The sequence below is a fragment of the Rhinatrema bivittatum genome, chromosome 12 (genome assembly GCF_901001135.1).
Source record: "Rhinatrema bivittatum chromosome 12, aRhiBiv1.1, whole genome shotgun sequence".
Classification (NCBI taxonomy): domain Eukaryota; kingdom Metazoa; phylum Chordata; class Amphibia; order Gymnophiona; family Rhinatrematidae; genus Rhinatrema; species Rhinatrema bivittatum.
Genome location: NC_042626.1, coordinates 46,726,167 through 46,751,139, shown reverse-complemented (window position 1 = coordinate 46,751,139; position 24,973 = coordinate 46,726,167). Strand labels below are relative to the sequence as shown.

General features: G+C 47.4%; 1 protein-coding gene across 1 annotated transcript in view; it reads left to right on the top strand.

The window, feature by feature from the left end:
- Positions 1 to 24,442, top strand: part of SMARCD2 (SWI/SNF related, matrix associated, actin dependent regulator of chromatin, subfamily d, member 2) — a 97,260-nt gene extending 72,818 nt beyond the window's left edge. Inside the window, exons 11-13 of the mRNA XM_029573106.1 lie at positions 10,801 to 10,923; positions 18,852 to 18,953; positions 19,658 to 24,442. Of these exons, the coding sequence (XP_029428966.1) occupies positions 10,801 to 10,923; positions 18,852 to 18,953; positions 19,658 to 19,711 (279 nt within the window). The 3' untranslated portion in view covers positions 19,712 to 24,442. The remainder of the gene's footprint in view (positions 1 to 10,800; positions 10,924 to 18,851; positions 18,954 to 19,657) is intronic.
- Positions 24,443 to 24,973: the final 531 nt, after the last annotated feature.

Sequence of the window (24,973 nt, the reverse complement as noted above, 5' to 3'; positions counted from 1 at the left end):
AGCCTGTCGAGAATGAAAGGCTTGAACCTTCTCTAGGTACCCACGCACCGGTGAGAGCTCTAACCTTTTGATAACTCTGGAAAAAAACAATACGTTTGATACTGAGCAATAGTGTGAAATCTCATCATGATCCAGGCCTTGTATTTTTAATACTGACCAAACAGCCACAACCTGTAATGACACACTACCTTCCCTTGTTGCAAACTTACATTCCCTGTACATACCCGGATCAATCCAGACTCCTGGGTTTATGCATCCCTGCCAGCAGATGGAGACAGAAAGTTTTACTGACACTGCTACATAATCTCTGGTGCCACCTGCAGTTCCTCAGTATTTCTCTGTCTCCAGCAGATGGTGGTTGGTGCAAAACCTGCAGTTCTGTTAGTCTGGAGAGTACTTTAATTTTTGTGAGCCTTCTTTCCAGGGGTTTTTGGGTCCTGGTGGATCCTTCCCTGTTCAGTTGAGGTGGACAAGCTGGAGATCGGGGACCTTTTTGTTTGCTTGCTCCATTATTCCGTGGGGTATAAATCTGATGGTCCAGATCCCTCCCGTTCACGAGGCTGCTCAGGTGGCTGTGGGCTCAGGTCAGCTGGTTCTTTTTCTGCAGCTTGCCTCCTTTTTTAAATTTGGCTGATCTGGTACTGGACAGCTCTGTTTTCCATCCAGAGGTGAGGTTTGCTAGTCTTGATTAAAGTTTATTTGTAAAAAAAATAAAAAGGAAGGATTCAAGGACTGAGGTAAGACGCGGGAGGCTTGTGGTTTCTGAGGGACGGCTCTCTCCTTGTCAGAGGTTGGAGGTAAAGGAGAAGCGCTTCCTTTGCCTCTCCCGCTTATTGCCACATTCTGGTCTCGGCAGGGAGATCTTTTCCCGCCATATAGATTATGGTGGACACTCAGTTTGACGCGGCGCTGGCGCGTCTGAGCCATCTTGGGCTCTGTGCAGCTTGCGTATCAGGGGGAGAGGGACCGTCGGTGGCCCACAGCCGCGAAACAAAGGAAGCAGTGTGGAGACTTTCCCGTGGCAGCTGTTCCTGTGTGCTGGAGGTCAGTGCACGTTGGGTCCTCTGCCTCCATCAGTGCGGGAACAGCAGCTATCTTGGATTGTCATGCGGCACTGATGGAGGAAGGGGGGATTTTCCCCCAAGACTTTCCCTGGTTTGCCCATGCTCGGTGGAGGAGCAGGGGAGGTCAGATGAGGTGGCTGCCTCAGATCTGCCTATGACTGGGTCCTTTATTGCTGAGTCCACGCTGGGTGCACCTCGGCCTTTCTCGGTGGATTTTATTTTTCTTCTTCATGAAGCTTATTTGATGCATCAGGCAGGTCTAGGTTCCCAGGCTCGGCCTTCTGTGGATGTGGGCTTGGTTTCTAGACTTCGGTAGTCCTGAAGTAAGAGGCCTTCCTTGGTTCAGAGTTTGCTGTGTCCAATTCAGACTGGCGAAGACTCAGATGAGTTGGTCAAGTCAGAGGGAACCTCCAGTGCTCTGGGGGCATTGTCGCAGGACCAGGGTGTTGATCCAGACATGGCCGGCACAGTTCCGGGGAATGTTCCAGAAGAAGTCCTGATTTCTGAGAGGGATGACCCTAGGGTGGTCCGCTTGTTCCGTTGGGAGGAATTGGATCCTTTAATTCCTCAGGTTCTAGAGGAGTTTGGGCTGAAGGTTCCACAAGAACGGAAGGGGCGGACCCAGTCCTGGATGGGCTTAGAGTTGGCGAAGAAGCTAGTGGATCAGGAGTGGGGGGCTCCCGACGCTGGCTTAAGAGTGGGAAGGGTGATGGCAAAGTTTTATTCTGTGCCTGAACAGACACTGGAGTTGTTTTCTTTTCGAAAAGTGGATGCTGCGATGTTGGTGGTCACAAAGAAGACTATCCCAGTCGTGGGTTCCACAGCTTTGAAGGATGCCCAGGATAGGAAGCTGGAGATTCACCTCAAGAGGATTTTTGAAGTGTCAGCCCTGAGCTTGAGGGCAGCCATTTGCTCCAGCTTCATGCAAAGGGTTTGCCTACATTGGATACAGTAACTTCAGGACTGGCAGGTGAAGTCTGGTGACGAGGCAAGTAAAGCTGAGCGCTTAGAGGCGATGTTGGCATAGGTTGTGAATGCCTTGTATGACCTGGTGAGAGCTTTGTCTCGCATTATGGGATCCACGGTGCCAGCCAGGCGATTGTTGTGGCTGCGTAACTGGTCAGCAGATGTGTCCTCTAAGTCCCAATTGGGTTCTTTGCCCTTTAAAGGTCGCCTTTTGTTTGGAGAGGACCTGGAGCAGTTATGAAATATCTGGAGAGAATAAGGTGCACAAGCCTAAGAGCAAGTGTTTTTTTTTCAGGCTCTGTCACATTTTCATGACTTTAGGAGGTCTCATCTGTGCAGGGGAGCCTCAGGTTTGCAGAAGCAGTTCTCTCTCTGAGGTCAGTCCTGGGGGCAGTCCTTTCAAGGAGGCTGGAGGCCCTTCAGAGCTTCCACAGGAGGTGGAGCTACAGGGGCCAAATCCTCACAATGAAGCGAGGCTGGTGCACTCCGCCGTTCCCTTTATAGGGAGCCGATTAGTATGGTTTTATGGGGAGTGGGTCAAGATAACTCAGGATCAATGCATCCTCAGCCTGCTAGACTAAGATGATCCGGCTGAAATATGAACCGAATAGAATTTTTACAAAGAACGTGGAATATGCAGCTTTCCAAACTTAGAGCCCAACTTTCAAAACTGTCTGCTGTACCCAATTTGCATGCATAGGTGGACAAGTAGATTTATTCAAGAATTTTATAGACTGGGTGCCACACACTTTAAATAATACCACATATTTGTGTCCTGAAAGTACTCATGTATGTTGTAGTTAATATATATATTTCCAATGCCAGAAAATACTTTCTCTACCTATTTTATAAACGTTAACGTGTATATTTTGGGCATGTAAAAATGTAGACGTGTCTGCCTAAAAACCCTGAATTAAATATAGAGGCACATATTTTATAAAGCATGAAAAATCCTGCAAATGCAATAGCATCCCAGACTTTTAGGTTAGGAAGAAGATGGGGCAAGGGGTATCCCATGTCACCACTGTTTGCAATGGCTATCACACCATTAGCAATTTATTGTTGGAGGATTTGATGATTTCTCTCCCCTATATTCGAGAAATAATACACTTGTTTGGAAGTATCTTAAGATACACTGCTAACTGGGGCAAAATCAGAATTTTTAGAGGAGGCTCTGGGGTGTGAGGGAGACCCCAAGAATATCTCTGGTTAAAGTAGTAAATACATTATTTGGGGATTTTCCTGACACTAGAGAAAAATAGTATGATTGAGGCCAATGTGATTCTGGTGATACAAAACATTAAAAACAAGGTGGAAGAATGGGTAGAGTTGTCTATATCACTGTTAGATGGGATGAAAATAATCCCACAACACAGCTAAATTACTTGTGTTCTCAGTTTCCTTTGTATATCCCACAAAAAATGTTTGATCAAATAGAGAGTCTATATTCTAAATTTTCTAAGTCCACATAAAAAATAGGGGGCTTCAAACCTTCTTGCTTGCAGCATGTTGTAAGGGTTGGGGCTGTGATATGGCAGTAATTCATGTCTAATTCAGAACTCAAACCTATAGACCAGGGGTGTCAAACTCATTTCAATATTGGGACGGATGGGAAAAATCTCTCCAGGCTCTCTGTGCATCCCGCTGGAGAAGGGATTTTCATGGTCCTGCCAGCTATATGGGGGGTGGGGAGACAGAAAATAGTCCTCTTAGTACTTTATCAATGACAAGGCAGGGAACTTGGGGATCTTAACTAATCCTTTAATATTCAGTAGTTTTCTCAATTATCTTAGTAATCCATTGGTATGAGCAATACTCATGCTATATTGAACATGTTTTATTGTGTTTCTTGTGTTACTGTATCTGGTTCTTGGCTTCATTTCTCTCCTACTGGCAGTTCTGTGGTTTATTTTCCAACTCATCTGTTTTATTTTGTATTCTTTGACAATGTATATCCTTAACTTTTACAGTGGTGCCCTCTGCAAATTTCTCCCCCACACACATACACCTTTCATTAGTCTACATGCTAATATCACTTCCTTCTCTCCCACCACCAGCACATCTGTGACCGTGCCTCAATTGAAAGTGCTGCAATTGGAGAAGCAATACTGGCCACCCTCCATGTCACTTGGTTTCGATACAGTTCTGGTTTTTCAGTTCCCTCTTCTAGTCTTCTCCTGTTCGACATGCACAAGTAAAAGAGCACATGAGTTCATTCGGAAACATGTTCCTAAATAAGGAGAGCAGAAGCAAGATGGGCCAGATCAAAAATAAAAAAAAAAAACAGGAGAGCAAGAAAAGTAGTTTGGCAGCTGTGTTTCCAACCCTGTGTCTGTGGCCAACATGTGGCTGCAGTCTTGGGACTTCAAAACCATCCATTTAATGAGAGATGCAGGGCTGGATGGATTTACAGGGGAGGAATGAAGTGGCTCAGCTTGTAAAGCAAATGAATTATGCCTTAAGGGACAATGTAAGAGATGTCTTCAGGCCCCACAAGGCTATGGTTGGAGAAGGAGAGAGTATGAGGCAAACAGAGCGGTTCAGTATATAGCAAATTTTATTTACTGTGAATAAAATAACATTAATGGACTGGTCACTAAATGTGTGCTGTATCCTATCCACAGCCTGCCCCTGTGCTGTGTGCAATCTAGGCCCATCTGTCTGCTGTGCTTACTGGCTGCATCATGTGCCACAAAGCCCATCCCTGTGCTGTGAGCCAGCTGCAGCCCACAGCTTGTGCCATTCAAGCCCAACCCTGTACTGTGCCTAGCTAGAGCTTGCAGCCTGTGCTGTCTGTGCCCTCAAGCCCGTCTCTGTGCTAACTGAGCCTATCATGTCACTGTGCACAGTACAATCCTGTCACTGCACCATGTGCTAGCTATAGTCCAAACCCTGTGTTGTCTAAGCCCACTGCTGCACCTTGTATAACTCGCAGCCTTGTTCTATGCCACATGCCTCCCATAGCCTGCTCTTATGCCATGTGCCATCTATAACCCATCCCTATAATATGACCCACAGTCTGGAACTAAAAATCGATCAAGAAATATAATTATTACAAAAAGAAGTGAGAGCGCAATCCCTTCCCTGTTTGTACCCAGATCAGTCCAGACTCCTGTATTTTGCCTCCCCTCCAGCAGATAGAGACAGAGAACGTTCTGCTGACACTGCCACATAACCTGAGGTGCCACCTGCAGTCTGCCAGTATTTCTCTGTCTCCAGCAGATGGTGCAGGTGCAGTCTGTGGCTAGTTAAAAAAAAAAGTATAGATAATATATAGAAATTCTGCAGCTGTTGATGCTTGCCTCCCAGTGTTTGGTAGGTCCTGGTGGGAGGCCTAGAGGCTCAAGAACTGCAGTCAGGATTGGATCAGGACCTCCTGAGGGAGGATTTTGATGATTCTTCTGAGTTTTCTTCAGATTTTGTCCTATTTCACAAGGCTTATATAGCTAGAATGTCCACGAGGTGGCACAGAGCCTAGCAGGGGATATCTCTGGGACCCCAGCCGGGTAAGAAATGCAGGTCATCTCGGGCTGCAGGAGCAACGAGGGTTTGCAGAGTGCTGCAGAAGTCCGCTCTGGTGGACGAGGCAGATAGTTTCTCTGAGGTTTCAGAGATAGAGGATCTGCAAGGGCAAGATTCCCAGAACACAGTTCCAGCCCTGAGGGATCCGGATTCATATGGAGGCTGGGGGAAAGCCCCGGCTATGGAATGACTTGATCCCAAGGTTGTGCAACTTTTCCATAGGGAAGAACTGGCCCCGATTCCCCAGGTTTTAGAAGAATTGGGAATAAAGGTTCACGAGAGGAGTCCGATCAGGAGAACATGGACCCTGTCATGGATGGTCTCCAGGGTCTCCCTTTTCATAAGTCCGTCAATAAGTTAGTTTTTCGGGAGTGGGACACTCCAGAGATTGGCTTAAAGGAAGCAGGGCAATGGATAAATTGCATCCTTTGCCTGAGGATACCCTGGAGCTCCTGAGGATTCCGAAGATGGATGCCTCGGTCTCGGCAGTCACTAAGACGACAATTCCAGTGGCAGGCTCAGCTACACTATAGGACTTCCAGGATAGGAAGCTTGAAGTCCAACTCAAGAAGATATTTGAGATATCTGCTCTCAGCATACGTGCTGTGATGTGCAGCAGTTTTATGCTGAGAGTGGGTCTGCGATGGGTGCAGAAGTTGCAGGCAGACAAGTACATGTCTGACTTAGAAACTGAAAAGCTGGAGCATCTGGAAGCTGTGGTTGCTTATGGAGCAGATACACTATATGATCTCATCAGGACTTCGTTCAGAACAATGATGTCTGCAGTATCAGCCAGGAGTCTCCTCTGGTTAAGGAATTGGTCAGCTGATGTGTCATCCAAGTCTCACTTGGGAGTGTACCTTTTAAAGGGAAGCTGCTCTTTGGTCAGGACTTGGAGGAGCTGATCAAACATCTTGGGGAGAACAAAGGTCATAAATTACCTGAGGATAAGCCTAGAGCAGTGAAAGGATCTTTTCCTTTGTGCTCTCGCTTCAGAAGGAATAAATGTTTTTGACCTAACAGTGCCTCTATTGGCGTCCAGAGACAGTCCTCGGGGAGGCAGTTGTCCTGGAATCAGCCCTTTTGCGGACGAAGGTCAAATAGAGATGGCTCCAACCAGAGTGGTGTCGGAACCAAATCCACTAAATGAAGCAAGGCCAATCCACTCATCGGTCCCACCTATAGGAAGTCAGTTGACTCTTTTTTTTACAAGGAATGGACCAAGATCATGTCGGACCAGTGGGTTCCAAGCATGATAAGACAAGGTTACATTTTAGAATTTGCTCGTCCGCTAAGAAACTTGTTAATGGTCTCCCTATGCGCTTATAAGGAAAAAAAGGATGGCAGTGCAGCAAACCGTCCATCGCCTTCAAATGCTGGGAGCCATTCGTCCGTTCCCTCTGGGGGAACAAGCCACTATTCAATCTATTTTGTCATCCCCAAAAAGAAGGGAACGTTCTGACCCATCTTGGATTTGAAGAAAGTAAGCATGCCTCTTAAGGTTCCTCATTTTTGGATGGAGACCCTTGTTCAGTCATTGTGGCGGTGCGCAAGGGAAAGTTCCTGGCTGCCCTGGATTTGACCGAGGTGTGCTTTCACATAGGAATCTGGCCCGATCATCAAAGATATTTAATATTCATGGTCCTGGGAAGACATTTTCAATTTTGCACCCTTCCATTCAGTCTAGCGACAGCTCCCAGGATTTTCACCAAGGTGATGGTCATGGTGGCAGCGGCCCTTCGCAGGGGCGGCCATCTTGGTTCACCCATATCTTAACAACTGGCTGATTCAGATGAAGTCAGAAGCTCTTTGCTGGTAGGCAGTGCACTTGGTGCTTCAGTGCCTGAGATCGTTGGGTGGATAGTCAATCTGTCAAATCTTTCCCCTACTCAGATCTTGGAATTTCTGGGGGTCCAGTTCGACACCAAAGTAGGGAAGGTCTTTCTCACCAAGGAATGCATTTCTAAGTTGCAGGCGCAAGTCCGCGGTTTGTTGGACAAGCAGGTGCCAAGGGTCTGGGATTACTTGTAGGTACTCGGGTCCATGGCTTCCACCTTGGAGTTGGTTCCTTGGGCCTTCGGGCATATGCGACCTCTTCAGTCAGTGCTACTGTCCCATTGGGGCCCATTGTCGGAGCAGTTCCAACTTCCACTGCCTCTTACTCAGTTAGCCAGATCCAGTCTCTCGTGGTGGCTTGGTTGGCACTAGTTGAGGCGGGGAGTGGACTTGGTGGTGCTGGACTGGATGATTGTTACCACCAATGCCAGTCTCTCCGGGTGGGAAGCAGTGTATCAGGATCAGTCTGTCCAGGGGGAGTAGTCAGTGGAGGAAGCAGCGTGGTCCATGAGTCACTTAGAGATGAGAGCAGTGCAATTGGCCCTGGGAGCCTTTCTTCCTCAGTTGCAGGGGAGACTAGTGAGAATCTTGTCAGACAATGCGACGACAGTAGCTTACATCAACCGACAAGGTGGTACCAAGAGTCGTGCGGTGGCCCAGGAAGCCCAGGAATTGATCACTTGGGCGGAACAGCATCTGGCGCTTTTAGCGGCTTCTCACATAGCCGGGATAGAAAATGTACAAGCAGATTTTCTCAGTCGGCAACAGCTGGATCCTAGAGAGTGGGAGCTGACTGAGGAAGCAATGAGCCTTCTCAGTTGCTGGTGGGACAGACTGCACATGGATCTAATGGGTCAGAATGTTCCCTTCTTTCTTCAGTTGAAAAAGGGAAAGAGGATCAGACGGAATGGATGCCCTGGTGCTACCTTGGCCGAAGGACATTGTTTTGTATGTGTTCCCACCGTGGCCACTGGTGGGCAAAGTGTTGCAGCGGAGGGAGGTCCATCCAGACAACATGATTCTGGTAGCACCAGAGTGGCCGAGGCGCCTGTGGTTTGCGGATCTGATCAACCTAGCAGTGGACAGTCCGTACGGCTGTCTCATCTGCCAAAGCTTCTGCTTCAAGGTCCCATCTTTTCAGATCAGGCGGATTGCTTCTGTCTCGCGACTTGGCTTTTGAAAGGAAGTGGTTAATACAGAAAGATAAACAATGTTATTTCAGGCTAGAAAGTCTTCCACCTCCGTGGAGTATGTGAGAGTATGGAAAGTTTTTGAGTCCTCATGTGAAGAACTAGTTATTGATCCTATGCGGGCATCGGTGGCACATATTTTAGCCTTTCTACAAAAGGGATTGATGAAGAGTTTATCCTTTAACTCCCTCAGAGTTCAGGTGGCGGCTTCGTGCTGCCTGCAAGGTAAGGTTCGTGGAGCGGCTCTAGCTGCGCATCCAGATGTGGTGCACTTCCTCGGGGGGGGGGGGGGGGGAGGGGGCAAAGCATTTTGGTTGGTTCAGAAGCTGTGTCCCTCCTGGAGCCTTAACATAGTCCTTAAGAGAATGTGCGTGGCGCCATTCGAACCTCTGAAAAGAGCTACTATGAAAGATCTCACTTTAAAGGTGGTTTTTCTGGTGGCTATTTGTTCAGCTCGATGGATCTCAGAGCTTCAGGCCTTATCGTGCAGAGAGCCCTTTTTGAGGATTTGGGATTTGGGGGTTCCTTAAGGACGGTTCCTTCCTTTCTGCCAAAAGTGGTATTATCGTTTCACTTAAATCAATCAGTAGAGCGTCTGTCCTTTCCAAGTTTGGATGCTGTGGCGCTTCAGGTGAGAGAGTTGCGATGTTTGGATGTGAAGTGGGCATTGTTGCAGTATCTTAAGGTTACTAATAGCTTCCGGTTGTCGGATCATCCATTTGTGCTATGGTACGGTGCAAGGGGCATAAGACGTCAAAAGCCACGATTACTCGCTGTTGAAGTACATTAATGCTTCAGAGTATATTTGTAAGGGTCGCCCTGTCCCGGAGGGTTTGCAGGCTCATTCTACCCATTCTCAGGCTGTGTCCTGGGCCGAATGTCAGCAAGTTTCACCGCAAGAGATTTGCAGGGCGGCTACTTGGAAGTCATTGCACACTTTTGCTAGGCATTATCGTTTGGATGTCCAGGCCCCAGAGGCCATGGGCTTTGGTGAAAGTGTTCTTCGAGTGGGACTCTCGCAGCCCCACCCCATTTAGGGAAGCTTGGTACATCCCAGAAGTCTGGACTGATCTGAGTACATACAGGGCAAGGAAAATTGGTTCTTACCTGCTAATTTTCATTCCTGTAGTGCCACAGATCAGTCCAGAGTCCCACCCAGTGAAGAGAGAGTAGTTTTGGAGTCCGCTTGATCTGTTGTCGTATTTAATCTGAAGAATCTGAAGATTGTCACAGGGTTTGTTAGTCCTGCTCGTTTTTTTGGTGTGGGCGTAGTTGTTTGTTAAATTTTTTCTCTTCCCTCTCATTCGGGGGATTGTTATTTCTCTTTGGTATTGGTATGCTTGTTATCTTGGCTTGGGTACTTATCAATACTGACAGACTGCAGGTGGGACATCAGGTTATGTGGTAGTTTCAGCAAAACTTTCTATCTCCATCTGCTGGAGGGGAGTCAAAACCCAGGAATCTGGACTGATCTATGGTACTACAGGAACAAAAATTAGCAGGTAAGATCCAATTTTCCTATCCTACCCTATTTAAAAGCTTTAATACTTGGTGCGGGATTAGACATTAAAATCTGTTTACTGTTTTAAAAATGACATCTGACCTTCTAGAGAAGAACCACTTCAACCAGAGTCTGAAGACAGAAACATCCCTGGGAGAGTCTGAAAATGTGTGAAGTTTTTGGACTAATGCCGCGAGCCATCTAAGCTCAGACATTAGATTAATTTGCATGCAACTTTTTGAAAATTCAGCCTTTCTTTAACAGGAGACTAAACATCTGATTCATACTTAAATCTGTGTGTACTTTATAAAGACCAGATGGTAAGGTAAATCTGCGTATAAATCCTGCCCCCCCCCCCCCCCCCCCCCCCCCCACTCACACACACACATTCACATACACGCTTTTACCTGTGGGGTTAGGCTGGGGGGAAAAAAGTCATTTTCAGATCACTGCACAGAATTTTCAGTTTGCCCCTTGTAACTACTGCAGTGCAAGTGCAAATGTCCGCAGCTGTCTTTGTACCTGAGCCGAGCACGTGCTGGCACGTTTTCCAAGGGAAATGGCAGGCTTCACGGACAGACCAAGAACTGCTCCCTGCATGGTCTAAGTGGGCACAGCGCAGGATTTCGGTTGCCTAATATAAGATGCTTGAAGAGTCAGGTTTGTGTCAGATTCTCTGTGTGAATAAAACATGGATTTTGATTTCTTGCACACATGGCAGATTCACGAGACCATTGAATCCATCAACCAGCTGAAGACGCAGAGAGACTTCATGCTTAGCTTCAGTAACAATCCACAGGAGTTCATTCAGGACTGGCTGAAGTCGCAGAGGAGAGACCTCAAGGTAAAATAGCGGTGGCAGGAACAGAAAGGAGCCACTTTTGAAAAACAGGAGCATGGTATCCTAGGAATATTTTTGAGTGACATGACTGGTATTTAAAAAAAACAAAACAAAAAACCTCTCGTGCTACAATTGTGACAGCATCGGAGTGCTGGTATCAGTGGCTGAACCTGTCTTTAATTTTTTAGTGGCAGGGTGGACCAGTAACCATCACTTTAATCTGTGGCTGCATCACAGAGGAAGATGAAAGTTGAAACGCTAGATTTTTATATACCGACATTCATCAATGATATCATATCGGTTCACATTGTAACACAAAACGGCTTATAAAAGTGATCTAATCACTGTAAAAAAAAACAAACCCACCTTGGATTGACACAAACATTTGTTGTTTGAGGGGAAGTGCTGGATAAAGAGGTGGCACAGGGCATCCCACCAAAGTACACAGGGGATTTTAACTCCCACGTAAACCTCCCAGTGGAGAGTTTGCATCTGCAGACACTACGGGTTTTCATGTGCTCGCAGTCCCTGCCGAGCGAGACATTTTCAAAGGGAAACTCCATGGGTACTGAAAATGCCCTTTAATCTCCTGGTTTTATTTTCCTCTGTACTGCAGCTGCAGAGCCCTGCAACTAGCTCTAATGATTTCACTTTGAGCAGCAGTCCCCAGTGGACAGGGCAGTTAATGTAGCATTACATCTGTGCTTGGTGTGTCACCTGAAAGCATGGATATTATTGAAGAATCTGTGCAAATCATCAATGATGTCAGCAGCGAATCAGCAGACATTCTGCAGTTACTGATCAGCCTTAAACCACCTGAAAATGGGATAAAGGGGGCTTGTGATGGCAAATTAATATAGCACCCCATGAAGCAGGTGCAGAGGAGAGGGTAGGTAGTGCCAGTTTTGTTTAGGCTATTTTATTGCCTGGTGAAAGATATAATGATATCTTTATAAATAAAATAAGTGCTTTAGCTTACAAGAACAATAATCCCTGAGGGGCATGATACTGGTTGTCATTGAATGGATCTGGGGTTTCACCATCTCCTTTCCAGTGCAATATGTGCCTTAATGATCCTAGCAGGAGACTTTCTGATACAGCACCCATGGGATTGTATCATAACACCAAAGAGCATGTGCATGAGTGCTGCCACAGGTACATGTGGCCATCAGGTTAGCAGATATGTACTTGGGTAGGGATTTCAGGAGGATAGTGGGGACTGCATTATATCTGTGAAGGACAGGAGCAGTAGGCACCTGCCAGTTGGTTTGTTGTGCTGCAGTCAACAGATTCCAGAGAGAGATGAATCCTGCTCTCTCAGATGGAACAATCCATGGAGATGCTTGCAGAAGGGAAGTTAGAGGGGTTACACATGAGCTTCAAAGTGTGTCAGACTCAGAAGATAATGCAGAGCAAGAAACATTTAATAGCATACCCAAATTATAAGGAAAAAAGTAGGGGGAGCCCAGTGATAAGACCTACAAGCCCCATCCCCAACAATTTTAACCGCTGCCCCCACCTTATTAGTTCTCATATGACATGCCCAGCATCTATATATTCCATTATGAAAAAAAAATAGGGAAGCTTCTTCCTTAGTGCAAAAGGATAACTCATCTGGAAGGCAGGTCCCAGCTACATGACCACTTCCTGTCATTCCAAGTTTATTAATATTTTATTATAAATCACTTTTCCATGAAAGGCTCAGAGCACTGAACATCATCATAAAAGGGGCACAATGACTGCCAGAGTGAAGGCAGTACTGTTCTACTGTGGACCTGAAGGTGCCCTGTATATACCTTTTTATCTGCTTCAGCCTGCAGAGATTGGACTCACTCTTCTGCAAGAGTTCTGTTGCTCCCCCAGCAGGCTTCCAGACCAAAAGAGACAATATCCAGCACCCCTTTCCCACCCCAAATTTGAGTCAGTTGGACTCTCCTTGTTCTCTCATGCTCATTCCCCTGGGGCCAGGGTTTTTTTGGGTCCTGATGTAATGTAAGGACCTTTAACACACATTCCCTGTACGTACCCAGATCAGTCCAGATAGTGGGTTATGTCCCCCGTCCAGCAGATGGAGTCAGACAAAGCTTCAGAGGGTGTTCCCTTATAAATCAGTGCACCCTCTGGAAATCCTCAGTATCTTTCCTACTCCAGCAGATGCGAGTGTGGAAACTCTGGTTCCCCATTACACTTCTTTAAGTTTACTTACTTTTTTGTATTCTTACTTGGATGGATCAAGTTGGGTAATTAAAAAAAAAATAAGCAATTTGGTAGTCTGACCTACTCTTTAGGCTTACGGCCCCACAGCTCCTGACTTGCAGGCTGAACTGTTTCTTACAGTCTCCCTCCTTTGCTCCCCTGTATGCTGGGTAAGTTTTGTTTTTGTTATTTCTTCATTTCCAGCTCAAATACCTGGCTTTCCTCACTGGGGGTGCATGCTGGTAGTCCAGCCTCTCCCTCCTCGTCACGACCCGGCCTGCTGCCCTGAGAAGCTGCCTTCCTCGGGGCAGCCTACACAGAGAAGCGCCATCCCTCTGTTGTCACCAGTCTCATTACTATTTTTAGGTCGGAAAGCGTGACTGAGAGTCTCTGCTACGGCGGACGAGTTTTCCCGCTGCTTATAGCGTGTTCATTAAGATCAGCTGTCTGCCTCGGGGCTGCCCTCCTCCGCGATCCTCCCGGTGCAGTGCGTATGGAGAGCCCGGGTCGAGGCTCTCCCGCGAGGGGGTGTGTACGAGGTGCCTCCTCACAGCCGGCGAGCGCCCTCTTTCGCGCCTTCAAGAGCACCTGGATGTGCAGAGGTCGGCCCCATTCCCGCTCAGCGCAGGAACGGTGGCCATTTTGTGTGAGGAGCCGGATGCCCGCTCACCGTCAGGGGAGGATCGGGACGCTGAATTTTTGGCTCTGCTACCGATTTTGACGCCAGTGCCGCCTCTAGGAACCATTCCACTGGCTGGGGACCCACCGATTCTACCTCCCTTGGGGCCACCTCAGTTTTCCGCGGACTTTGTATTGTTGATGCATAATGCTTACCTGGCTAGGATGAGCAGCCCCAGGAGCCAGCAGCAGGTCTTACTCCTCCCAAGATAGGATAGCGGACCCTCAACCTGCCACTGGACACCCTGTGTGTCAGTTCCAGTGGCCCCTCCAGGCACTGCCAGAGTCCGCGTGGTGCATCCCTCGGTGGGCGGTATTGCTCCCAACTCGGACCCAGACCTGGATGAGCCTTTACCAACGGCGCAGGTGAACGGGGAAGATCAGAGAGTCCTGCTCGTCCATCTTCCAGAGGGACAAGCTAGACCCTCTCATACCGTTCATCCTACAGGAGCTGGACATTGAGGCTCCACAGGAAATTCCTGGATCCACGCCTCAGGCAAAGAAGGGAGACCCTGTTTTGGCAGGGCTTCGACCTCCGACAAATGCTTTTCCTACCCACCCTATTCTACTTCAACTATTGTCCAGGGAGTGGGATTCTCCTGAAGCCTCTCTTAAGGTTGGTAGAGCTATGGAAAGACTCTATCCGCTTCCGGATGATTTCCTGGAGCTTCTTAAGGTCCTGAGAGTAGACTCAGCGGTCTCAGCCGTTACTAAGAGGACAACCATCCCAGTGACAGGAGGTACAGCTCTGCGTGATCTCCAAGACAGAAAGCTCGAAGTTTATCTCAAGAGAGTGTTTGAGATGTCCACTCTGGGTGTCAGGGTGGCCTTCTGCAGCTCCTTAGCACAAAGGGCAGGCCTTCGCTGGGTCCAATACCTACTAAGCTCGCAGTAGCTACCTCCAGAGGAAGCTCAGCAGGCCGACCATTTGGAGGCAGTAATAGCGTATGGGGCGGATGCTCTGTATGACATATTCCGAGTTCTGTCCAGGTCGATGGTTTCGGCAGTCTCGACCAGATGCCTCCTCTGGCTCTGCAACTGGTCGGCGGATTCCTCCTCCAAGTCTCAGTTAGGATTCCTGCCCTTCAAAGGCAAATTCCTCTTTGAAGATGATCTGGACCAGATCATCAAGTCCCTGGGAGAAAATTCGGTGCATAAATTGCCAGAATATCGGCCACGGACCTCTAGGACTTTCAGCTCCTCCAGAAGCTGCTACCGTGGCGAGCGACGGTTCCGCACTACGAGACAGTCGGCTCCTCGCCAGCCCTCTGCATGATCTCAGTCCTGGTCCCGTTCCTTTCGAGACCAAAGACAGGCATGGGACGGTCTGGCCCAGGGGGTGTCTTCCAAGTCTGCACAATGAAGCCAGGCGGGCCCACTCCCCGATCCCCAGGATGGGGGACAGATCTCCCTCTTCTACGAGGAGTGGGTCAAGATTACATCAGATCAGTGGGTCCTGGATATTCTAAGACACAGCTATGCATTAGATTTTGCTCGTCCTCTAAGAGACGGGTTCCTCTTCTCTCCCTGTGGCCCAGTTCCTCCAAGGGAAGTGGGGACCGGTCATTATTCGGTCTACTTTGTGGTTCCCAAGAAGGAGGACTCCTTCTGTCCGATCTTAGATCTCAAGATGATCAACAGAGCACTGAAGGTCCCACACTTCCGGATGGAAACCTTGCATTCCGTGATTGTGGCGGTACACTGCGGGGAATTCTTGGCCTCCCTGGATCTGACGGAAGCTTATCTCCACATCCCCATCCTCAAGTCTCACCAGCGCTTTCTCTGCTTCAAGATCCTGGGGCAGCATTTCCAGTTTCAAGCGTTTCCTTTCGGCCTGGCTACCGCCCCCCAGGTCTTCAAGAAAGTGATGGTGGTGGTGGCAGCAGCTCTCAGACGAGAGGGCATCCTAGTCCACCCATATCTGGACGACTGGCTCATTCGAGCGAAGTCCCTCAGCCTGTGTCATCCAGTGATCAACAGGGTGTTGCATCTCCTCCAATCCCTGGGATGGGTAATCAACTTCGCCAAGAGCAGCCTTATGCCTTCTCAATCGCTGGACTTCCTGGGAGCACTTTTCGACACGGCGGTGGGCATGGTATTCCTGCGCCCAGACCAGGCCCAGACAATCATAGCGCAGGTTCAGCACTTCTCTTGCCTTCCCCTTTCCACTGCCTGGGATTACCTCCAGGTACTGGGCTCCATGGCTTCGATCTAGTAGCTTGGGCGTTTGCGCATATGCATCCTTTACAGAGAGCCTTACTCTCCCGCTGGAAGCCAGTGTCTCAGGAGTTCCAGACTGTCCTCCCTCTCCAACAGGAGGCCAAGGACAGTCTGGCTTGGTGGCTCGACCCCTTTCATCTGTTGCAGGGGATGCCCTTGGAAATGCCGGAGTGGATGATTGTCACCACGGATGCCAGCCTCTCTGGATGGGGAGCAGTGTGCCAGACGACCTCGATCCAGGGACAGTGGACGCCGTTGCAGGTAACCTGGCCGATTAATCACTTGGAGACCAGAGCAGTGCGCCTGGCGTTGAAGCAGTTTCTCCCTCTTATTCATCGTCGGGTGGTTCGGGTGCCTTCCGACAATGCAACAACAGTGGCGTACATCAACCGTCAAGGGGGCACAATAAGTCGTCATGTCTCTCAGGAGACGGACAAGTTGATGGCTTGGGCGGAGGCTCACCTTTCCCGATTGGCGGCTTCCCACATTGCAGGAGTAGACAATATTCAAGCCGATTTCCTCAGTCGACAGCATTTGGATCCAGGGGAGTGGGAACTCTCCGAGGATGCAATGCAGATCCTGGTCCATCTTTGAGGCCTCCCCCACATGGACCTGATGGCCACCTCCCGCAATGCCAAAGCACCGCGATTCTTCAGCCGCAGAAGGGAGCACAGCGCGGAAGGCGTGGATGCCCTAAGTCCTTCCATGGCCTCTTCACATTCTCCTCTACGTGTTTCCACCGTGGCCCCTGGTGGGAAAAGTCCTCCAGAGAATAGCAGTCCACCAGGGTCCGGTGATCCTGGTGGCTCCAGAATGGCCTCGTCATCAGTGGTTTGCGGACTTGGTCAATCTTGCGGTGGACGGACTGCTTTGACTGAGCCATCTCCCACGCCTGCTGCATCAGGGTCCTGTATTTTTCGACCACGCAGATCACTTCTGTCTTGCGGCTTGGCTTTTGAAAGGCGCCACTTGAGACAGCGAGAATACCCGGAGGCCATGGTTTCCACCCTACTCAAGGCAAGTCCGTGGCCTATATTCGAGTATGGAAGGTTTTTGAGTCTTGGTGTACTTCCACAGCGGCTTCTCCGCGTACTGCCTTGGTAGCTCAGATTCTATCTTTCCTACAACAGGGCCTAGAGAAGGGCTTGGCCTACAATTCCCTGAGGGTTCAGGTAGCAGCCCTTGGGTCCCTAGTACATCGTTGCGAGGGAGTTTCTCTCTCCTCGCACCCAGATATTGTCCGATTCCTTAAGGGAGTGAAACACCTACATCCGCCGGTGCGTGCCCTGTTTCCTTCCTGGAGCCTCAACTTAGTCCTTCGGATTTTGGGAAGCGCTCCGTTTGAGCCTATGCAATCCTCTACTAAGGATCTCACCCTCAAGACGGTCTTTCTTGTGGCTATTTGCTCTGCACGTCGGATTTCTGAGCTATAGGCACTCTCCTGCAGGGAGCCCTACTTGTGTTTTTCAGAACCGGGGGTTTTGTTGCGCACGGTACCCTCCTTTCTTCCCAAGGTGGTTTTGGCATTCCATGTGAATCAGACTGTTGAGCTCCCGGTCTTTCGCGGCTACTGATCCAAGAGATCTGCGTAAGCTAGATGTCAAGCGTATCCCGATTCGCTATCTCGAGGTTACTAATGAATTTCGATTGTCAGATCATCTGTTTGTCCTCTGGAATGGACCTCAGAAGGGGTCTAAGGTTTTGAAAACCACTATTGCTCGCTGGCTGAAAGAAGCTATCGTAGCAGCCTACCTTGGAGCAGGTAAGCAGCCTCCGGTGGGCATTAAGGCCCATTCTCTCCGTGCTCAAGCAGCTTCCTGGGTGGAAAGCCGCTCTGTCTCCTCCCAGGAAATCTGCCGAGTGGCAACCTGGAGATCGTTACATACTTTTGCTCGGCACTATCGTTTGAATCTACAACCACCGGTGTTTGGCTCCTTTGGCGATCGGGTCATTCGAGCAGGGCTATCCGGGGCCCACCCTATGTAAGAAAGCTTTGGTACATCCCACTGTCTGGATTGATCCGGGTACGTACAGGGAAAAGAAAATTATTCCTTACCTGCTAATTTTCGTTCCTGTAGTACCACGGATCAGTCCAGACGCCCTCCCTCAGGATTTGGGGTTGATGGGATTGCTCTTCCTGCTCAAATGTTCTTCACTTGCCTCTCTGTTTTTTCAGTCTTTAAGGCTGGTTTCATGGTTCCTCTTGCAAGGTTTTTGCTGGTTTTTATAGCTGTTTCATAGCTATGTTCTAAAGTGGTAATAATGTGGTATTAGTGTTATTTCCTTGATCCATCCATTCTTATTGTTCATGCTTTGATATTCTGTATACTGAGGATTTCCAGAGGGTGCACTGGTTTATAAGGGAACACCCTCTGAAGCTTTGTCTGACTCCATCTGCTGGACAGGGGACATAACACTTGTCTGGACTGATCCGTGGTACTACAGGAACAAAAATTAGCAGGTAAGGAATAATTTTCTTATTAATAAGACTATATTCCTTAGAATGTTATGCCCTAGCTAGTTAAAAAGACCCTAGCTGGGGCATAACATGGGAGGATCTGGATAGACTACAGGGTGAGTAAACAGACTGACTTCCTGAGCCAGGCCCATAATTATGGAGAGACAGGGTGGAGTTGGAGAGGCCCAAGCATAGGGGCTGCTAGATGGCCGAGGGGTCCTTGAATAAAACTTTGGAGGCTAAATCAAGGATCTCCATAATCATCTACATCAATTTCTAAGGAAGCCATCAAAAAAATTAGTAGGAACAGGGTCTGACTTCAGTGAATTCAAGAACTGATTCAATGTCATTGAAATATTTTTACATTCTTTTATTTCAGATTATGACTGATGTGAGCAGAAACCCAGAGGAAGAGAGAAGAGCAGAGTTCTACCACCAGCCCTGGGCACAGGAAGCTGTAGGGAGACATATCTTTGCCAAGGTATGGAGTGCAGGGCCAGGAAAAAGAGTATAGAGCCAGATTAGAAAAAGAAATTAGAAAAAGTGCAGGGCAGGGCAACAAAAAGGATGAAACAACTCCTTTATGAAGAAATGCTAAAAAGGTTAGGCCTCTTCAGCTTGGAGAAGAGGGATAGAGGTTTATAAACTTCTCTGTGGTATGGAACAGGTTAATAGGGAAGTTATTCAATCGAATAGGACTAGGACTAAGGGACACTCCATGAAACTAATTGGTGGCAGATTTAAAACAAATTTAAGAAAATATTTTTTCAGCAATGCACAATTAAACTATGGAATTTGTTGCCAGAGAATGTGGTCAAGATCAGTAATATATATTTTAGTTTAAAAAAGTTTTGGATGAGTTTCTAGAGGACAGGTCCATTAATAATTATTAGCCAAATAGACTTGGGTGTCTCCACCTCTTACTTCAAGGAGTGAGCAACATGGAATAAACTTCCCTATTGGGCTCTGCCGGGTACCTTTTAAATGATACAGACTGGCCATTGTCGAAGACAGGATGCTGGGCTCAGTGGACCGCTGCTCTGACCCAGCATGGCAAGGCTTGTTTTTAGCAAGCTATCCCAGTAGTGCCAGGATATGAAGTTTTCAGGCAGGTTGCTCTTGCAGTGTCAGGATACAGAGTACAGAGCCAAGCTGCAATATCTTTTTTTGTTTTGTGGTTTTCAGGTTCAGCAGAGGAGGCAGGAACTGGAACAAGTGCTTGGGATCCGTCTTACCTAACGTTACAGCTGCTGCTCTTGCCTTTCCCTGTGTTTCTTCTTCCCTTGTCCTTTGTACGTTACATTGCCTGAGCCTTACGGTACATGTACTAGATTTCAGTATAGCACTTGCACAGATCCAGTGATTCCTAAAAAGGATCACAGAGCCATTGGTGGGTGTAGGTACTACAGTGGCACCATTGTATCTCAAACTCTGCCCCACTCATATACAGAACCTTTCCTTCCAATCTGTTTCAATGCTTGAAACTCCCATTTACAATGAACAAATCCCTGCTTACAGTGAAGAACAACTTAGCAGCAAAGAGCAATTTAATGGCTGTCATTCACAGGGGTCCTCCATGTCACCTTAAGCACCTGTTTGCGACCACCAGTGTCTGCTGTGCTCCCTGTTTTTCACAGACATCAGTGGGGCTTCCTCAGCATGTCTGACCCTCTTCAGTGTTACAGTCCCTCTCTTGGATCGTGTTGTAATGCAGAGGCGGCACAGGGCTCATCAAAGAGGTGTGCCAGCCTTTCTAGCTGCAGAGGAAATCCTTGCAAATAACAGGTGTAAAGGACAAGTTTGAGGCTGTTTGGCACCTAATTAAAAGGCAGAGCTGACCCCTAACTCTAATGTGAAAGCACCAGTCCATATTAACTGCCATTCTTTTTCTTGCTAACACAGATCAGGTCAGCGAATGAGCATTGTACTTATTAGTGGCAACAGCTCAGATTCTGCATATCAGTAGCCTGCTCCCAGGTCACCCATGGCAGTAACGTTGCTGCTGTGTGTTCCTGCAGCCTTGCCCCAGGACGCCCATGGTAGCAATGCTGCTATTGTACATTGCTGTAGTCCAGCCCTAGAATGCCTGTGGCAGTATTTATGCTGCAGTGTATTCCTGCAGCCTCCCCTCTCCCACACACCGGTATATGCCTTCAGCGCTGGCGGCTCTGCTGAGGGTTCCCATGCCATCTCTGAGCTGGTAGGCCAGACTGGTACAAATCAAAAGTATCAGTCATTTGCTTGAGAACATCAGTTGCTGCCATCATAAATGAATGCCATCGTCAGGTAGAAGATGATCCTGCTGCTTGCCCAAACATGAGCTGAAAGTTCAAACAATTGCAGGATCCCAAGCCTGAAGGATTAAACATGCATCTCATTTCATTTGTTCTGTTAACCCTTTCTATGTGAAGCCTTCCCACTCTTATGTTTCAGCAGCAGCTACTGAGCCCTGCAACAGCCCATCTGCTTCATGCATGCTGCCAGCTGCTGTAAAAATGCTGTGAACCGAGCTCCACCCCCAGGATTAACAACCATTTCTCTTGTATTAACAAAAAACATTTGAATGATTACTTAGAAGGGCTGGAAACTCAAGATGTTTTGCAGCTGCCTGCATGCTTAGGCCCTCATTTCCTGTATCAGTCCGTCTACCTTCAAGCAGGGCAGTGTCGTATAGATAGATGGTTCTCTTCATATATGTTTTACCAATATTCTCTTCACCCTTTGCCTGGGAGTGGAAGGACTCCCAATTCTCCTGCTGCAGGCCCTATGACCTAGTCAATGCCCTGAACGCTCCTGGGGACCTGCACAGGTCATGTGTGCTTGAGGGCTGAGGCAGTGTTCATGTGGATTATGGCTGAATCGTGTGCTTTATTAAGACAGGAAATGAGGTTTCAGTGCTAATTACAAAGTGTTTCTGCATTGAGAAGAGGACTTGTATTTGCTATCTTTGGACTGCTCTTCAGCTGAATGTGTAGTTGATCCAGGCATGGTGGGGTGGGGTAGGGAGGGGAGGGATGAGCTGATGCTAAAAACTTCCAACATTCCTTGGGATTGGAGTATTCTTTGCAGATTGCTCTTGGGATCCTTAAATGCTGCCAATTCCATGTAAGCATTTTGGGCCCAGATGTTCCCTTATTACTTTCTATATGAGGTTTGTTCCTTTGTTATCACTTTATACATTTTTGCACTATATTTTTGTAACCAGGTATTATAAGGAAAATAAGCCTTTTGTAAATCGGGAGGGGTGTTTTTTATTGTGTCTGCTCTTTACATTTCCTGCCATGCTGCAAAGGTTTTCAGTCCGGCTTTGAAACAGACTTGGCCATTTCTAAAAGTTCCTTGGGTTTTCAGATGGGTTGCAACTAATCACTTTTGGGCTACGTACTATGAACTTTCACTCACAGTTACTTGGGGAGTCCCTCTCTCATCTAGGCCATCCATCAGTGACAATCCTATGCAAGCGGTGCTAGACTGTGGTTAACTCTGGAATGTAGTACACAGAGTCCTACCAGAAGGTGTCACTGTTGTGCAATGGCTATTAATGCGGCCTACACTGCATCCTAGTTAGCCGGAGGAACAAAAGTCAGGAATTAAATCCCAATCTCCTGCAAGGCAGCATGCAGCAGTGCTACCGAGAGCCACAGGAGCATCCCGAACTGCCTTCAAAACCCAGGTGCTAGTAGGAATTCTTTCTCTGCCATAGCAGACACTGCCAGTAAACATCCTGTACACTTTGAGATCCATAATTCATAACAAGCTGAGCTCCTAACTTTAGAACCCCCTTTTCAGTCAGGGTCGTCAATTATTGAAAGTCACCTACATTTAGGTCCCTAACTTTAGGGCTGCTCTTCATGCCTAGATTTAGGGTCCTAAGTTAGATGCCTAGTCTATGGAGAATATTGCAGCACTAAATAAAAAATGTGTGTCTAAAAGAATGTATTCTGTAGCAGCATGTTTTGTTTTGAGAGCTGGTGGATTGTGACTGGGGAGGCTCAAGTCTGTTTTAGCTAGTGTGTGCTGCCTGCTCTGGTAGCCACTCAGGAGGAAGGAGGGCCCCAATGTCTTACATCAGCGTGTATTGGAGAGAAGACGCAAATGGATGTACCAGTGTCGTACTGAATAAGATAAAATGGTATGGGCAATGGCTCTGCCAGTCCTGCTTTTCACCTCAGTTTTCCTGAAGTTTGGGATTTATAGTTATGCTTGCCCAGACAAAAGGCAGGCTATCAACATTCACATCCTGTCTTAGGAGGTAAGCTTTTGAGATTGGGGATTCTTTTAGTTTGTGGTCTCTCAGCGCTGTGGTGACGTTTTCTCTCTTTCATTCGTATTTGTTCCCTATTCATGTGGCGGATCTGTTTTTGCACTTTTAAAACCGGCTCAGCTTGTCCTTGCTGGCCTAAGGGCCCCCCCTTGCTTTGCTGCCTCACAGTGAGGGAGGAGGAGGAGCCACCCCACTGACAAAATGGAGCCTAATCATGCTGCTGTCTGAAAATCTGAATGTGGGATTGCTGAAGAGTACCCTCCACCTTCATGCAAGCTCAGGGATTATTGAGGTGTCAATTACAGAGGAATCTAAAGCCATGGTTTCTAATTTTCCATCAGATGCAATACACAGGCCCTCAGCAAAAACTACTCCAAGAAATACATTTGGCATGGATCTCACTGTGCCTGTATGTTTTGTAGGGGTGGCTATTTTGTACCATGATCTTTATTGGAGATGCGTCTCTGACATCTCAAAGTTGCACGATTCCAATATAAATCTTTTTGGGAGATGTTATCCCAGTACATACAATTGCACCAATCTGGCATGTTTGTACATAAAAACACTGAGCATTGGCTATATGCATCTCTCAAAGGAGTTTCAGCCAGGCCCTGGGTTTTTCCTACACTAGCGTCCATGCTTTATAAAGCATGAGGCATCTGAGATCTAGAAAGGTGATAAAAACTGAAAATAAAACCTGGAATTAGGGTGGTGTCACCTATTCAATCATAAAGAGCCTGCTAGTGTACATTATTCAGAAATCTGCGATCTGAAGTGACACTCCAGTGTCACAGCAGTCCATGAGAAGTTACAAAACAGATCTCACCTTCATAAATATGGAATAAGGTGAAATGCACTAAATTTTTCAGGGCGTTTTCTGATGGCTCTTAGCCCAGCACACCACCTCTGGTGAAATGGGACATGCTCTGATATGCGCTGGTGTGAGATTGGAACAGCCTGTGACTTTCCTTGTTTTCACAATACCCACACCAAACAAATCCCCCACTGGAGACAATGTGTGGGGGAACAAGCTGATTTCAAGCAGATACCACATTTTATTTGGGGGGGGGGGGGGGGGGAGGACATAGTCTGCCTCTGTTAGTGTAACTTTTGTGGCTCAGCAGACACTGGGTTCCCAAAGAGCTAATTCAGACCATTTGTGACCAAACACACCCCGCAAGTCCAGTGACTATATGTTGAAAAGCTGCAAACTCCTATGCAGGAAGCAGACATGGGTGGAAGTTATATGGGACTCTTTGTAGCCACATATGAATCATAAATTACAGATTTTTTAAGTTTGAAATTGGATCAGTGAGTAATAATCCCAGTCCTGTTTAGCACACGGTTCCCAAGGGCCAACCTGCTTTAAGAGACTCAAGTGATACAAGGAGATGGCAGGGATATAAGCACTTGGCTAAAACAGGAAGACATCTTGCCCTGCAGCTGGATGCTCTTTTCCTCTTCCCATTGACAATTTTTTCTGCTTCCAGAAGTGCCTTTGCCAAAGTTCAGTTTATTTGCCTGTTTGAATTAATCAGTTCTTAGAAGGGTGTGGTGTTTACATATTTCCAAGATGACTATTTTGTAACGTTTTTACAAAATTGAGAACAAAGTTTGAATTTAGCCCTATTTGAGCTTTGCTGTTATATAACTGTTTCAGGAGTTCTGCTTTTGGTGTTTTCAAATAAAATGTAAAACCAAATCAACATCTTGTGTGTGTTCTGTTTTTATGAGAAATAGTGCAATCTAGACTTAAAGAAAGCATTTGGCTTGGAAGTTCAGAGTCAGATTTCATCAACATGCAGGGCAGGCTTTCAACAGACTTGGTTGATACCTCACCTATCTAGGAAAAAAAATCCCACCTTTTCCAATACCTGGTCAAAGTCACATAGGAAAATTGGTTCTTACCTGCTAATTTTCGGACCTGGAACACTAAAGATCAGTCCAGACTCCTGGGTTTTGCCTCACTGCCAGCAGATGGGAGACAGAAAAAAAATGTTTCACTTATATTGCCATATAACCTAGTGTGCCACCTACAGTTCCTCTATATTGACCTGTACCCAAGCCAAAATGATAATATGCAAACACTAACTAAAAGGAGAACATCATTGAACCCCTCAACAATTCTTCATTATAACTGTCTGTACGAGTGGACTCCCAAAAGGGTGGGACTCCAGGCTGATCTGTGGTATTCCAGGAACAAAAATTAGCAGGTAACAACCAATTTTCCTTTTCTG